Source organism: Gossypium raimondii, chromosome 12 (assembly GCF_025698545.1).
Source record: "Gossypium raimondii isolate GPD5lz chromosome 12, ASM2569854v1, whole genome shotgun sequence".
Classification (NCBI taxonomy): domain Eukaryota; kingdom Viridiplantae; phylum Streptophyta; class Magnoliopsida; order Malvales; family Malvaceae; genus Gossypium; species Gossypium raimondii.
The window spans coordinates 42973460-42991489 of NC_068576.1; the positions used below are offsets into that span (position 1 = coordinate 42973460).

An 18030-nucleotide genomic window follows, 5' to 3' on the forward strand; every position below is an offset into this window, starting at 1 on the left:
TTTATCTAAGTCTGATTCAGATAAAAAATGTTAAACTTGAGTTTAGTTCCACTCGTATTAAAATAAATTTAAAAAATATAATATACCAAATACACTAAACAATATATTGTCCAGCAAATTGAAAATACATTAAACAAAGTTACTTAAATAACATTAACATAGTTACAAATTAGCAAGCAAATGCCTCTAAAATAATAGTAAAATTAATAATAAAATAATATTTATACAATATCCAAATAATAACAATAAAATAGTAACAATATAATAGCAAATAATATCAAAATAACAATAAATAGCAGTAGAGGAAAAATTAGGCAAATTTGGAACCGACCTTATTTTTTGTCCAAGCTCATTTTCAGGCTTATATTTTTGCCAAAACCCTCCCACTTTTCGGGTGAACCTTCGGGCTTGTGTGGGTGACCCGACCCATGATCAGGTCTAAATAATAGTGATTAGATAATCATTTTCTCCAAAAAAAAAAAAAGGGTGGAATCTACTTATATCCGTGTAAAATTTAAGCCATTTTACATCCTTCCATAACTCTTTTATAAAATTAACATTTTAACAATCCATACGTCATATTTCATGCTTCATTTTAGGTAGATCATGCATGTCAAATTTGGCATAAATTAAAATATTCTAATTATTCGTTTTACATAAAAAAACTTTCAACCGTTAAATATATATTAATATATAATTGATATGATAGAGATATTAGATCAATTCAAAAATTTACATGCATAACAAATACAAATATATTGACAAATTTAATGATTAGATTATTAAAATAATAATCATATAAAAAATTGCGAAACTAATACCTTCCCTAAATAAATAATAAATTCTGATATTAATGAAACCTCTATTTTCAAAAGTGAAATCCTTCATAAAAACTACAAATATCATGACGTTAATTGTTATTCATAAATAATAATTTCTTGATTGAAAATTGCAATCTTATTCGCCTTTACTATATTATACGATGAATATAAGTAAATAAATACATGTACGCAAGATAATAAAACTAAGAAACTACATAACTTATAGGAAAAAAAGAAAGAAAGAAAGATGGAGATTTTATGAACTGCAACGAGCCTGGAACTTATTCCATGCGATGCTAGTATCATGCATCAGGCTTCAGCGCTCCATCATCCCCAGGCTTAAGTCCGGCCATTCTGAACTCAGTGGGACCCCGATTTCCAGGTATTCTAATTCTTGTTGGATCTCTATTTCCAGGGATTCTAATTCCTGTAGGAGCTCCATTTCCAGGCATTCCAATTCCTGTTGGATCTCCATTTCCAGCCATTCTAATTTCTGTTGGATCTCTATGATCTCCATTGCCAGGCATTTTGAACCCTTTGCTGGGGTCACCATCATGCTCACCTGGTTTGGCAGCCGGAACCCTCCCATCGAACCCCAACTCCACGTCCCTCTCTTTAGGACCGAAATTATGGTTATGGTCGGAGGGTTTCGTTTGATTCTTGCCCCGGTTACACAGCCTTCCAAGAAAGCAAGCTATAGCTGATATAACAATGATCACTGCAAGCACTATAAAAACTGTTCCAAATGATCCATCCGAGTGATTATGGGATGGCGGCGCTTGCCCTGGCACCGTATTTGGTAAAACGACAACGGGTTGTTGCGGTTGAGTGGACATGGGTGTGGTTCGAAATTGCAAAGATGGGATGGGAGTGAAAAATGTGAGTTTTTAGTAGGTGTTTTAAAGGGTTTGGATGCATAAATGTGCAGCTCCTTGTTCTTTGAGTGCAGACAAAGGGAGGGAGGCTTTACAGTGAACTGTTGAAACAAGTAAGAACAATTTTGCCTGTAACAAGAGGTTATGTATATAAAAAGGTTTAGTAATTTTGAATGAGGAGCTTTCTTTATTAAGGAGACAAGCTAAAAGATTTTCATGCTGTTCTTTAATTAATGCACAAGTAAGGTCTTTGGAAAGGGAAAAAGTAATGATTTTGAGTGGCCTTTCCAAACTCATCTACCTACACTTTGCCGATCGCCGAAATATGGCTAAAATTGATCACCAAAACTTATAACGGATGTAACTCTAAAAATATGGATCAACTCATTCCATTGATAATGACGTAGACGAAAATTGTATCCCTCAAAACCCATTAATTTCGCCGACTCCTCATATTCAACTTATTTTCAACTATTCTTGCATATATATTTTCAATCATATTTATCTTAATTCAAACTTATGAAATTACATAAAATTATATAATTGAAAAGATAAATTAGATCAACGGTCACTTAATTATGCATAAATTTTCGTTTTAATCACGTCTAATTATTTGTTCATTAATATTTTTGGTAACTAAGATCAGCACTTTTCTAATTGGTATAATAGTAAATTTAACTCCGATTCTATATATATATATAAAATCAAAATTCTTTTTAAAATTTAAAGATTCTAAAATTTGTATAGAAATTGGGGGATTTTTAGCTTGTGGGATGCTTCCTAACAGCAAGTATAATTCATTATCCGGCTATGAAAAACACAATGGCAAACTTGTGGCATCCTGTCTATGGGGTTCAAATTCTAGATCTAGGGGAAAAAAAGGTATCTTTTTTAGTTTTTTCATAGTATAGATATGGAGAGAGTTTTGAAAGGTTCACCATGGACTTTCAATAATCATTTATTAATACTTTGCAAACTGGAAAAGGGTGAGGATCCATTAAAAGTACCATTAATTTTTATCCATTTCTGGGTACAAATTCACGATGTTCCAGTAGGTTTATTTTCTGAAAATCTAGCAATACAATTGGACAATTTTATTGGAGCTTTCTTGGAGTATGATGGTTCAAATTTGGGGAAGGAAAATCGTAATTACATGAGGGTAAGGGTGCAGATTGACGTTAGGAAGCCTTTGAAAAGAAAGAAGCAGGTTATGTGTTGTGGGATACGCTCGTATGTTAAATTTAAGTATGAACGTCTATCACTTTTCTGTTTTTACTGTGGATGTTTGGGGCATAATGACTCTTTTTGTGAGACAAAAATGATGGTTGGGAGGATATTGCTGAAATGGGTTGGGATTTATCATTGCGAGCACCATCTCGAAGAGCTCTATCAATGAATAGTATTTGGTTACGAGAAGAGGGGGAAGGAAAGTCGGAAGGAAGCTGGATGGAGAATAGGCTTGTAGGGCTTAGTTCAAAGAATGGGGATATGAAAGGAAGAATGGGAAAACCATTGATCCAATATTGGGCTTTAACTTAGAAGGGGGTGTCATTTGTAGAACAATAGAAGGATAAATTATGGTCCAAACAGATACAAATGGCCATGGAGCATGACTTGGAAGATGAAACCTTAATAAGGGAGGAGGGGAAAAAGTGAAACAGGGGGAAATGAAAGGACTTAATCTTTTATCGTCGGCAGAGGCCAAGAGGCAAACCGACCGGGCGCAATGAAAATCAATGTTGGAACATCCGTGGTTTGGGGAGACAACGGACGGGTAGAAGACTTCGGCATTTGATGAAGATAAATAATCCCCAAATAGTCTTCTTTATGGAGACAAAACTTAGTAGAAAACAGATGGAAAAAGCTCGTAGGAGATGTGGTTATGCAAATGGTATTGAAGTCGACTCAGAAGGTACGAGAGGAGGCTTGTGTTTAGCATGGAAGATTGATGTTGATATAATGCTTCGTAGTTTTTTTAAAAGATTCATTGATGTGACAGTTGAAGATAAGGAAAAAAGAGTAAATTGAAGATTCACAAGATTCTATGGATCCTTGTAGGCACAGGATAAGAATGATTCATGGGATGTTTTGAAAAGCTTAGCTACTAATGTGGAAATTCCTTGGTTGGTTTATGGAGACTTCAATGAAATCATGTATGGATTTGAAAAAAAAAAGAGGGCTACCTAGAGATGAAAGAATGATGGAAATTTTTCAAAGAACGTTAGAGGAATGTTAACTGAACGACGTGGGCTTCGAGGGTAGTTGGTTAACTTGGGAGAGAGGAAGTCTACCTAAGACGAACATACAAGAACGACTAGACAGAGGTGTCGCTAACACTGACTGGATTACTTTATTTTCAGAGGTTAAAGTTCAACATCTAGTTCATTTGTTTTCAGATCATTGTCCTCTTCTTATTAATACTGGGAGGTATGAAGAACAATTGGGGAACAATAATTTTAAATTTGAAGCTTGGTGGTCATTGGAAGAGTCTTTCATTAATGAAGTCAAGAGTTTGTGGGAGCAACCTTCAGGGGAGCTATTACTGAAGCTGGAAAATTGGAAAAAAGGATTGAAGAAGTGGGCTGGGCAAATTTAAATAAATAGGAAAAAGACTAAACAGATCCTTATGGAAAAACTTGTGGAGTTGGCTGAAGCTGAAATAGATGATAAGAATTTAGCTGAGTTGATTGATACAAAAATTAATTTGAATTTTGAGATCGAAAAATATGAATGTTACTAGGAACAGAGGGCCAAAATAAATTGGTTGAAGTTTGGGGATAAAAATATAGCACTTTTTCACAGTCAAGCATCACAAAGGCTGAGACGAAGAAAGAAGAGAGATGGTGGCCTTGCAGGAAATAGAAGGTGTTGCGACGCCTTATTTTTAGAATCTTTTTTTGGCAGGAGGGAAGGGGAACTATGGAGACATACTATCAGGGATCTAGCGGTGTGTCAATGCGAAAGACAACCAAAAACTTACAGCAACATACACTAAAGATGAAAACACAGAAGCAGTTTTTGACATGGGACCAACGAAGGCATAGGGAAAGATGGATTTTCAGCATTATTTTATCAGGAATGCTGACAGATTTTTGGAGAAGAAGTCACCTCATTTTTCTTATGAATTCTAATGGAGATATAGACGTTAGTCCAATAAACTCTACAAATATAGTACTTATCCTAAAAGTTAATAGCCCTTCTAATACGATGCAGTTTCAGTCGATTAGTGTATGCAATATACTTTATAGAATTATAGCAAAGGCAATAGCAAATAGATTTCGAAAAGCTATTGGTAAATGTATTGATGAGGCATAAAGTGCCTTTGTGCATGGTTGATTAATATTAGATAATGTGCTACTAGCATATGAAGTACTGCATAAGTTAAAACAAAAGAGATTGGGGAAAAAAGGGTATATAGCCATTAAACTTGATATGAGAAAAGCATACGGTAGGGTTGAATGGAGTTTTATAGAGGAGATAATGACAAGGATGGGGTTTGATCAAAGCTGGGTAAATGCCATTATGAAATGTGTTACCACTGTTTCTTATTCGATAATCATTAATGGGCATAGCAGGGTTAAATTTTTACCAGTTAGAGGACTTAGACAAGGTGATCCACTAAGTCCGTTCTTAATCCTTTTATGTGGTGAGGGCTTATCAAGTCTATTAAGGCTAGCAATGAAAGGAGGCCTTTTAAAAGGAGTTAGGGTTGATAGAAATGGTCCATAGATATCCCATATTTTATTTGCTGACGATTGCATATTGTTCGGGGAGGCAACAAGTATTGGTGCTAATCTTTTCAAGGACATCCTACGTGAATGTAAATCTTGCTCAGGTCGGTGTGTTAACTTTCACAAATCAATAGTATTTTTTAGCAAGAACACGGTGAAAGAGGATAAGAGACATGTTGTCAATCTGTTGGGGGGTACGTAGTTCGAACGAACTAGAGCGATACTTAGAGTTGCCTAATATGGTAGGTAGGAGGAAAAATGAATCTTTCCAAAATTTAAAGGACTGATTTAAAAAATGTATTGACAATTGGAGTAACAAGTATTTATCGCGTGGAGGAAAAATAAATATTTATAAAGGCCATTCTTCAGGCTATACCAACTTATACGATGGCTTGTTTTTTATTACCTAGAGTTCTATGTGATGAAATGGAAAGCATTGTAGCAAGATTCTGGTGGCAGAAGGGAAAAGGTAAAAGGGGAATTCATTGATGCACTTGGAAAAACCTTTGTTCTTTAAAAGAAAATGGTGGCTTAGGTTTTCAAAATCTTGGTCAATTTAATATTGCGTTATTAGCTAAACAAGGTTGGCGTCTCATAAATTATCCAAATTTTTTATTAGCCAGAGTTTTAAAAGCAAAATATTTTCCACATTCAAGCTTCCTAAAGGCAGAGTTGGGAAATTTACCTTCACTTACTTGGAAGAGTATCTGGGCAGCAAAGAGACTTCTTCAAAAAGGAATGTGTTGGAGAGTGGGCAGAGGAGACAACATTTCTATCTGGGAAGACAGCTGGATATAGGGAATTGATAAAATTGACGAAAAAAATAGAATAAATAGTGGGGAATTACAGTTAGTTTCAGATCTTATTGTTAATACAAACAAGAAATGGAGGTCGAATTTGATAAATAGTACCTTCGAAGAGAAAACTGCTCAAAAACTTTTACAGATCCCTTTTGCAGAGACTGAGCACGAGGATACTCAAGTTTGGAAAGAAGAATTATCTGGCGAGTTTTCAGTACGCAGTGCCTATAAACTATTACAAGATGCTAATTTGAATCCTATTAGTTACTTATTACAGACCAAAATAAAAGAATATTACAAGAAATTATGAAGCCTACAGCTGCCCTAAAAAATTGCAATTACTATTTGGCAGATTTTCTGGGATTATATCCCTAATCTTGCTAATCTCAGGTACAGGAAAGTCACTTCAAATGATAGATGCCCTCGTTGCTGCTTCTGGGCAGAAGAAAGCCTTCATGTCTTCCGAGAATGCCCTATAACAACAGAAGTTTGGAAATCGTTAAACTTATCATAGGTTATGAACAACATAAATCAAAATATATAGGAGTGGCTAACCTTGGTTTTTAATAGAAACAACAACGACCAATGTCGACTCTTCTGTTATGCTTTATGGCTGATATGGTTCTCCAAAAATCAACTCATACATGAGGGGAAAAATACAACAAGAAGGGTTTTAGCACAAAACGTTCAGAGGCATATGGTAGAATATGAAGGAATAAAAGTTTTGAAGAAAAATGGAAAAATGAACAGAAGTTAGAGAATACAGGAGGACATACCGAGAACAACGATCCATTTTGATGCAGTGTTCGACAGAAGAACCTTCAAATCAGTGACAGGCCTGGTGGGATGGGACCTGAGGGGAAATTTACTAGTGTTAAAGACGATTATTCATAGCAATGTCCCCTGACCTTTCGCAGCAGAAGCATACGCATGTTTAGAGGGTACAAAGTTAGGGATTTCACCAAGAACTCAATCAGTTAAACTCATGGGGGACTCTAAAACAATAATAAAAAAATATTAGACGACCTCAACAGACAAATCAGTGATTGGAGCTTTAATCAGAGACATTCAGAATAAGAAATCTTGTTTTCAAGAACTTATTTTTCAGCACATTTGTAAATCAGAGAACTCGCATGCACATAGACTAGTAAAGAATGCTCTTGATAGAGAAGAAACAACTTATCTGATGGGAGAAGAAATGAATCGTTATGCCTTTGCCTCGGAAGAAAACTGGTCAAGGAATCCAAATTGAAGGAGCGGATGAAAGAAAAGCACTCAAAACAGATAGCAAAATAAAGTTTTATCTCTTGGGAACAGCTATCGATAGAACGGATGGGTATTTGGAAATGACTATTCGACAGATTTTATAGTATCCAGCCGTTTTTGAATTGACTAGGGTAGGTATAATTGATTTCTTTTATTTTCATTTAATGTTTTCTGTTGTCCATTAAGTTAGTAAGCAACTAGCTAGTTAGGAGGTTTTCACTTCTATTTAGTGAGGCTGGGTTTTGCTGTTTTAATTTTTGATGTATTTAGTTTTGGGCCCATTGATTTAGGCCTTTAGTTTGTTTTATTCTATCTTTAATAAAAATACCCAGTCATTTTATTTAAAAAAATTTGCATAGAAATTTAAAATATATAAATAAATAAATCTTAAATGTGTGATCAATTTTGAGCATCGCAAAGCGTAGCTAGAATTGCATTGATGGGTAACGTAATTATAAAGTAATTAACAAGTGACACTTTTCTAATTGGTATAATAGTAAATTTAGCTCTAATTCTCTATAAAAGTTATAAAAATCAAAATTCATTTTAAAAGTTCAATTTTTAAATTTTTAAAAATATTTAAAAGATATAAATCTATGATCAATTTTGGGTATGGTAAAGTGTAGCTAGAATTGCATTGATGAGTAACCTATTTATAAAATAACTAACATCGGCACCTCTCTAATTGATATAATAGTAAATTTAGCTTTAATTTTATATAAAATTATAAAAAATAATTTTTTAAAATTTAAAGATTTTAAAATTTGTATAAAATTTAAAATATATAAATATATAAAAATATACATAAGATTGAATTTTTTATAAAGCTACAAATAATAAAAAGTTTTAAAATTCAAATATATAAAAATATTTTAAAAATAAAAACATTTATTTTAATGAAAATAAAAAATGTTCTCCTCCAAGTCACTCTTCTGTAATTTGTTAACTTACTGAAAGAGATAACAGCAAGATGAAGATAATAAGGAAGGGAAAAACTAAGATGATGAGTACACTGATTCATAATCCAAGAGCCTATTTATATAGACTTTTACATAATAAGAAAACTAAAAATAGGCACTAACAACTAGAGAAAAAATCTAAACAAAATAAATCCATAATTTTCAACCACTAAATCCTTGATATGCATAAACTATTTGCCTAGAAATAAGGAAAACAATCCGATTTTATTAACAACTAGATTTTATTAACAATCCCACCTTTAAACTGAAAAACTCCTTAAACTTCAGTTTACTGGTGCCATTCTTCAAATAGGATCTTCCAAAGTGCAAACTCTCATTAACCTCCTCAAGTTTTGGAAGGAAAACAATTTGAGAGGTTTGGTAAATATGTCAGCTAGTTTATCTTCGCTCTTGCAGTACTTGAGATCAATTACCCAATCATTGTTAAGATCTCTCAAAAAATAATACTTTACTTCAATATGCTTGCTTCTACCGTGTAATACTGGATTTTTTGAGAGTTTGATAGCTAAATTGTTCTCCCATTCTCTTGAACTTTAGCTTCTCCAAGATTTTCCTCAGCCAAGTAGCTTGACAAGCACAGGTTGTTGCAGCAACAAATTTAGCTTCAGTCATTGACAAAGTAACAATAGATTGTTTCTTGGATGACCATGAAACAGCTCCAGTTCCCATCATGAAAACATAACTTGAAGTGTTTTTTCTATCATCCAAATCTCCTACAAAGTCACTGTCAGTGAACCCAAATAAATCTGAAATTTCACCTTTTCTATAAAACAACCCAAAATCCTTGGTTCCTTGCAAGTAACAAAGGATTATCTTGATATCCAATAAATGCATCTCTATAGGATTCTCCATAAACCTACTAATTAAACTCACAGAATACATTATGTCAGGTCTTGTACCAGTCAAGTACATTAAGTTGCCAACGATCTGCTTATAAAGAGCGTTGTTCACTTTCTTTCCCTCTTTTCTCAATTTCAAACCAAACTCAATGAGGGTGCTTGTTGGATTGCAATCCTTCATATCAAACCTGTTCAAAATATCTTGAACATATTCCCTTTGAGAAATAAATATTCCATCAGCTGATTGCACTACTTCTATGCCAAGAAAATAATGCATCATACCAAGATCTGACATTTCAAACTCAATCATCATAGACTTCTTGAATTCATTAAACATGGAACTACAGTTTCCAGTGAAAATAAGATCATCAACATATAAACTCACAATAAGCATTTTCTTTTCATCGCCAGTTTTAATAAAAAGAGTAGACTCATAAGGACACTTGGTAAAACCAACTTTCAAGAAATAAGCCTCAATTCGACTATGTCAGTCACGTGGGCTTGTTTCAATCCATATAAAGCCTTTTTTAGTTTATAAACCTTATTTTCACTTTCATGTTTAACATAACCAGTAGGTTGTTCAATAAATACTTACTCTTGGAGCTCACCTTGTAAAAATGCCGACTTCACATCTAACTGAAAGACACGCTAAGAGTATTGGGCTGCAAGTGAAATCACCAATTTGATTGTATCATGCCTTGCAACAAGACCAAAAACTTCTTTGTAATCCACCCCAAACTCTTGCTTATAACCTTTGGCCACTAAGTGCGCCTTATACTTGTCAACTTCTCCATTCTCCTTCAACTTTGTCTTATATACCCATTTGACACCAATTGTTTTGTGCCCTTCTAGAAGCTCAGTCAACTCCCTTATATCATTCCTTTCTATAGTTGCAATCTTTTCATCCATTGCTTTTCGCCATTTCGACTCCTTTACAGAATTTTCAAATGTTGTTGGATCACAATCTGCAAATAAGGTAAAGTGGATGATTAGATCTTCAGTTTGACCAATGACAGTTACCTCAAAATCTCTCATCCAAGCTGGTCTTTGTCGAATACGATTAGATCTCAGTGGTTGTTGAAGCATCGTTTGGTGAACTCTCAAGCTAAAGTGTTGTTTGAGTCTACTGATCTAAAGGCTGCTACCTTTCAAATTCAATTTCAGTGTCAACAAAGGTTTGAGAAGGTTGCTGGTCATTCCAATTCCAAGTGTTCTCCTCATCAAAAATTACATCCATGTTAATCACAATTTTCTCTGTTAAAGGATTAAACAATTTACATGCTTTAAATGTTTTCACTTACACCTAGAAAGACACACTTCTCTCACTTGTCATCAAGCTTCTTTCTCTTAGCACCTGGAACATGTTCATAAGTTATGCAACTAAAAATTCAGAAGTGATCTACCCCTAGTCTCCTTCCACAAGCTTCTTCAGGTGTCATGTTTTGAACAAAAGGGCTTCTATCCAAAACGTGGATTCTCTAATTTATTGCCTCTAACTAAAACTATTTTGGGAGCCTTCTACTAGCAAGCATGCTCTTAACCATATTTAGTATGGTTCTATTTTTCCTCTTTGATACGCCATTTTGTTGGGGGTATATGCAATGGTAAGCTTTTTTCAAATGCCATGACTTTTACAAAATGCTTCAAATTCCTTGGAGCAATATTCTCCACCACGGTCAGTGCGAAGAGCTTCAATCGTTTTCTCGATTTCATTCTCAACAAGTGCTTTGAAGCTAATAAATGCATTAAATGTGTAACAGGCCAATTTGCCCGGCCCATTTTGTAAAACCAAATAAAAAAGAAAAGAAAAGAATAGCAGTCCATTTTTAAATGTCCGGTATTACAAATCCCAAATACCAACAACAAACTCGTATGGCCCAACCCGTTTTAACCTAAACTACCCAAACACTAGCCTAGCCCAACTACACCTAGCCCAACATTCATACGGCCCGACACAACCAGAAACCCTGGCGGTAATGGAGAGCTTCCAGCGCCGCAACAGTAGCCTTCCATACGTGCGCCTCCACGCCACGCTCCTCCGTACAGCCGTACCTGCAACAGTCACACAAACAACAACAAAGAAATAGGCCAATAACAAAAAGCATATGGTAACAATAAAAAGAGAGGGATTTCTTTTGTATTTTTCATTTTTCTGGCTATATAAAAGCCAAATATGCATTGTAAACAAAAAAAAAGGAGGAGAGGCATATTATATCAAACATGAAATCAATACAAAGAGGAAAAGGTTTTCTTTTTTCCCTTTTCGATTGGGTTCTTTTTCTTTTCCGATTGTTCATCTTTCTAATTCTGTCTTGCTATTTACCGCACATACATACGCGAAGCAAATAAAAGAGAAAGAGAGGGAAACGTACCTGGTGGCGCGACCCCGGCTCTCTCCGTCGCCATCGGAGTATGGGCTGAGGTCGACGACTGCTCAAATACCCACGGTACCTGGAGCGGCGCAGAGTTTTTTAGTTTAGGCTTGCTTTTAATGTGGGTGCTAGCTTATTTAGGGTTTATTTTAGTTTAAAAGAAGGGTCATTAAAACGCCGTCGTTTAGAGTCAATCCAATGACTCCGAAATGGCACCGTTCTGAATACCCGATCCAACGGTGACCCGGTCCGGGAAGGATCCGCGCTTCATGGGTCGTTGGTTTATTTATTCGGCAGGTCCCTTCATGTTTAATAGAATCACGATTTGATTTATTTTATTTATTTGTAATTTGTATCGCACATTTAACTCTGTATTCATTTAGATCCAAACCCGATGGTACCGTTTTTGTCTTGGATTGTGATTACTTTAATGTTTACATTTAATTGTCTGATTGGTCCCTCAATTCTGAAATAGATTTCAACTTAATACAAATCTAATATTCTTTTCCAAATTCGACAAGTTTCTTTTAAAAAATTTTAGAATCGGTTTCACTTTCATTTATTATAAAATTTAACATATTTTTTTGATATTTAACTTTTAATAATGTTTTAAATTCATTGTTGCTATAGTTTTAAAACTTATTTGACCATCATTTTAATTTATTATTAATACTCTCAAAGTTATTATACACTATTAGTTGGAACTTGCTCTACATATTTATTTCATTTCGTTTTTTTCTAATTTTATTTTAACTCTATTTTTATGTTTTATTCTAATTATTGTATCATTTTAAAATTGTTTTATCATATTTAAATTGTCTTAAAAATGTTTTTAAAACAAATAAATTCTTATCTTGATCTATTATTTTTAACACTATCTTGATATTCGCCTAGTATTGTTTTCAAACTCTTTTATTAGTATAAATTTTTAGAAAATAACCCAAAAAATTCTTTCAAATTATTATTTTAAAAATATTTTAAGTTCATTAAATATTATTTCAAATTTCTTTTCTCTCATTTGTTTTCTTTTTCAAATTAGTTACATTTTATCTTCTTTTAGATTAATAACTTTCGAATGTTGATATTGATATTGACATAACGTATAATTAAAATTATTATTGCTATGTTTGTTAGTATTAATTTATTATTTGTTCATTTTTTTGGTTTGTGTTTGGATTATATATTATCTTTTACGTCATACATTGCTATTCAATCATGTTTCATTTGTAAGAATTGTATCATTTTTAAAGCACAACAAATCATTCTATTTCATAATTTTCATAAATTCTCAAAAGAATGGTGCCTTAACTTACTAGGCTTCGATTCTTCTCGATGAATTCAGATAATCAAGTGTTCAATCTAAAAAAAACAATCAATTTTTAAAATTAAGCATTTAGGATTTCAAAATGTCGGGTCCTAACTTATTGGACGTGACATTCTGTTATCCAGATTTTAAAATAAAGGCAATATTCGACATTTAGGAATTTGGTGAATTCGAACCCTAACTTATTGGGTTTTGATTTCTTTATTCGACCCAATTGATCAGATATTCTTCTCAAATACATAGGTTTTAAAAGTCAAAAAATAAGCTTAATTTCGCGGATTTAAAATGTTACACTCTAACTTATTGAGTGTGACAATCTATGTCTTCGAAATAAGTGAGTCTCTTCGTCTAATTCATTTTACTCAAATTTTCTTTTCAAAGGATCGTATTTTAAAATCTTTTCAAAATTTCGACATTGAGACATTAAACAATCGATTCGGTACCAATTTTGGGCGTTACGAGGGTGCTAACCCTTCCTCGTGCGTAACCGACTCCTGAACCTATTTTCTCAAATCTCATAGGCCAAAATCGTTTTAAGGTGCACTGATCACACCTCAATAAAGGATCGGTGGCGACTCCCATTTTATTTTCAAAGTCGATCCCCATTTTTTCAAATAAAAAATGGTTTCGACAAAATGCTTCTGATTTCTCCTGCAAGAAGTAAACCTACATTTTTGGGACTAATCATCAATGAAAGTAAGGAAATAATTTTCACCTCCATTAGATGATGGTTTTATTGGCCTACAAATATCTTAATGAACCAATTCTAGCACATGTTTTGCTCTCCAAGACTTTTCTTTGGGAAATTGTTCACGATGTTGTTTGCTAACAACATAATCCTCACACACGTGGGATGGAATGACAATTTGAAGAAAACCGCTGACCATCTCTTTTTGTCAAGAGTCTTCAAACCCCTAAAATTAATATGACCATAGCGAAAATGCCAAAGCCATGCGTTGCCCTTCAATTTAACCATCAAGCAAGGTTGAACACAATCAATCACCAATGGAAACAACCTATTGGAACTCATAGGAACCACTGTAATAGCACTTCTAGAAGGATCATAAATTTCACAAACACCTTTTGATATCGTAATCACATATCCTTTTTCTTGCAATTGACCAGCACTTAACAAGTTACTTTTTAAAGCAGGCACAAAGAAAACATTGGAAGTTGTCTCTACAAAACCATTCTTGGTCCTTATACTAATATCACCCTTTCCCGCTACATAAACAATAGATTTATCTCCAAAAGACACAGTAATGTGAAAGTCTTCATTTAGATAAGAGAAAGAAAGCTTACTACCGCACATGTGGTTGCTACAGCCCGTATCCACATACCATAAATATGAGTTTTGTGACTCCTCTTGCTTGTTATGAATTGCCATCAACAAGGTTTCAACTTCTTCTTTTTCTGTAAAATTTGACTTTTCCCCATTTTCCTTGTCATTAGACAGATTAGTACAACATTCAGAATGATAATGACTAAACCTATGACATCTAAAACATTCTACCTTTGATTTGTCAAATTGTTGATCCCATTGTTTGCCTTTATCATTTGGTTTGGCATGCATACCACCATCTTTATTCCAATTGTCTCCTCTACTTCTTCCTTTTCCTCGACCTCTACCTCTTCCTCTGAAAGAATGAGTTGAAGCTTTCAAAGCCTACTCTATTAAGATAGAAGTTCTGTTCGTCTTCTACTCATGAACCAATAAAGAGCTTTGTGAGTGCATCAATATCCTTAGATTCTTCGATCGAGCAGTCAACATAATCATACTTTGGTGATAAAGACCGCGGTATCTTTTCAACAATGGTTGTGTCATTCATCTTCTCACCATGAAATCGCATATTATTTGTGATTCCTATAGTTCATGCACAATAGTCTGGAATAAACTCACCACCGTTCATCTGAAGTACCTCAAAGTCCCTCCGTAGGGCCTGAAGCTGTGCATGCTTCACTCTGAAGAAACCTTGATATTTTGTCTTTATGAAGTCCCAAATATCCTTGGAAGTTTCTTTGCAAAGAATGGTTTCTAAGATCGAACGATCAATGGCTTGAAATAAGTAATTATTTAATTTCAAATCTTTTAGCTTCAACCCTTCCAGGTCCTTTTACCGTGCTTCTATAAGCCTTTCTCCATCTGTTGGTGCTGCTACACCATGCTTAATGACCTGCCAATATTCCTTAGACCACAAGAAGTTCTCCATCAACATGCTCCAATTATGATAATGACCATCAAAACGTGGAATAGCTGGCTACACAAAATTTTCAGAAGCCATAGGAACTTTTTCCTCTCACCGAAAATACTAAGATGAAGATAACAACAAGATGAAGATAATAAGGAAAAGGGAAAACTAAGATGATGAGTACACTGATTCATAATCCAAGAGCCTATTTATAAAGGCTTTTACATAACAAAAAACTAAAAATAAGCACTAACAAATAGAGAAAAATCTAAACAAAATAAATCCATAATTTTCAACCATTAAATCTTTGATGTGCATCAAGTATTTGCCTAGAAATAAGGAAAACAATCTGATTGTATTAAGAACCGATTTTATTAACATAATTAACACAAAGAAAACAAATCTTGTGTAACCTTATAAATAAAATTTACTTTTCATAAATAAAATTTAAATAAGTGTATCTATTAACTTTACGATAGTAATTCCAATTCTCTTGGTAATGGATAATAGTGAAGAAAATAAATTGAAAGAAGAAAAAGGAAATAATTGTTGGATTCGATTCCAATGCTTCAATTGTCAAAAATGAAATATATATTACCTAACAAATTATAAGCGCTAAACCAGTCATGGGTGTTCCCACAGTTCAATTTTATATTACCTAACAAATTATAAGCTTTTTTTTTTGAAGTAGTGCAATTTGAGATACGTCTAGATTCTTTTCATCATGTACTTATCGAATTCTGAAATTTTGGTCCTTACCAAATAATAGTTGTTAAATTCATTAAGTTATTTTATTTTCAAATCACTTTTGCACTTAACATCTAGATCTCTTTCCACTAAGTTTTCCCCATGGAAACTTAGTTTATAAATCAAGTGACTCATCTGTTTACTTGCAAAATGTACTCACAATAATAAGTTCCTAAATAACAAAATAAGTGCTAGACTCTTTGTACAAAACCTATACAAATCTTCTGAAATATATGAGATTTCGACTTACTAATATACTTGATCAATTACATTTCAAACACTATCAAAGTAGCAATAAGATCAGCATCAAGAATATCCTAATAAAGTCTAAGATAAGTCACAGATCTCTAAGATAAGATTTTCAAGTCATTCGATCTAATCTCCTTAAAACAGGGGATCTGATTGCTTGATCCAACTTAATCTGCAAAGATTTATCAATCCAAGTTATTGATCTTCAAAGATGGGCCAACAGATATCCAAAGTATCAACAAATATCATAGCCCAAATGTTTTGTCTCAAAATATTGTCAATTCTAAATAAGGCAAGTTACGTAGCTTGTGTAGTGCCCGTTGTAGTTGTAACTACCAGTGGTATTACTTTCGTAATTGCCTCAAGAGAGGTTAAATGATTTTATTGGAGATCTTAGACTAAATATACAATTTTATATATAGTACAAATTCATAGCAAAATTTAAAAAACAAATAGATTTAACTACTACCATTTGGGTTAGGATTAAAATTTCAAAATTCAGAAAATATAAATATTAAAATTGACCAATTCAAAATATAGATAAACTAAAATTGATTAAACGATTTTGATATTTAACATGATTCTTAAACTTGATTTTGATTTTTGGGTTGAATTTTAATTCAACCACAATTTTGATTTTGACTTTATAGTAATGTTAATTTATTGTATTTAATTTTGATTTTATTTATTTACATGTTAATTTTCATTTTCATTTTCATTTATTCGTATGGAGGTTTTGATTTTGATTTAATTTTTTCCATACGGAGCATTTTGATTTTTACTTTGATTATGTTTAATTGTAGATTAATATTTCTCATAGAACTGTAGCTTAATTGTTATAGTAATCGTCTATAAACGTATAATCGTTTATAGTAAGAATATCACTTAAAAATATAAGAAATTAAATTAGCAATGTTTACGAGTATACGAGTCAAATTGTAATATAACATGTGTGTAGAACGGAATACAAGTATTTTGAGGATCGTACCTAAGAGAGGATGAAATAAATCTAATGAAAACCTTTTATAATAATAAGTCTAAATAGTAATAATTAAATCCTATATTACGATAAATCATAAAATAGATGAATATGATAAATTAAATAAATAAAAATAAAGAAACAGTAAACTAGACAAACAACTAAATAGATTAAACAAATCAAGAAGATTAACTCATTTCAAGGGTTGTAATTAACTTCGGATTAGGGTTTAAGGAGGATTAGCAATCAATAAACCAATTATTACCTTCTGACCTCTAACTGAGTAATTGATTAGTTGATACTCGCTTATCTCTCGATCTCACTTTCTCAACCATGATAAACTATGATTTACTCAGTGAAACTTATCTCCCGATTTTGTTTAACCTATGATAACTTCTTAAGTTGTTAAGCCTAGGGTTAAGAAAAGCGTAATCTATACCAACTAATCCTCTTGAGAAACCCTAAATCCTCCATTAACCACATCCCCACTCATTAATCTCCCCTAAGGGATTTAATCACTCATGTTATTCATAATCTTAATCTCAATTGAATAAAACATATAAAGAACACGATTGAATCGAAAGAGAAAAGATATTAGAATAATCCTGATTTTGATGTTGAATAGAGCACTGAGTAACGAATCTCTCAATTCGAATAATCAAATATCATTGCTTGCGAATAAGAAATAACTGAAATACTTCAATATTATAAAATAACTCTTGGATCGAAACCGATTCCAAAAGGAAAAACAAAGTTGTTTATGAAAAGCGGGAGAAAATTATACTAATTCTACTCCTAAATTACTAGGGTTTTGAATGCGTCTAAGACAACTTCGTTACATGAAACCCCTAAGGTTTT

The 18030-nt window shown here is 33.1% G+C and overlaps 1 protein-coding gene and 1 long non-coding RNA gene across 2 annotated transcripts; both read right to left on the reverse strand.

Annotated features, from left to right (window-relative positions):
• Nucleotides 1-934: 934 nt before the first annotated feature.
• On the reverse strand, nucleotides 935-1830 carry LOC105764274 (uncharacterized). Its single transcript, XM_052625656.1, has one exon. It carries the CDS (start codon nucleotides 1655-1657, stop codon nucleotides 1124-1126), a length of 534 nt encoding a protein of 177 aa, XP_052481616.1. The 5' UTR covers nucleotides 1658-1830; the 3' UTR covers nucleotides 935-1123.
• Nucleotides 1831-6123: 4293 nt separating this feature from the next.
• Nucleotides 6124-7544, reverse strand: LOC105764275 (uncharacterized). The gene is made up of 3 exons (XR_001124586.2): nucleotides 6783-7544; nucleotides 6339-6700; nucleotides 6124-6215 (listed from the first exon to the last, which is right to left on the reverse strand). It is a non-coding gene; the product is annotated as an uncharacterized LOC105764275 (long non-coding RNA).
• Between the last annotated feature and the right edge of the window lie 10486 nt (nucleotides 7545-18030).

What these genes read in the sequence shown, in the direction of transcription:
- LOC105764274 (XM_052625656.1), bottom strand. Translation starts at nt 1,657, where the DNA reads ATGTCCACTCAACCGCAACAACCCGTTGTCGTTTTACCAAATACGGTG.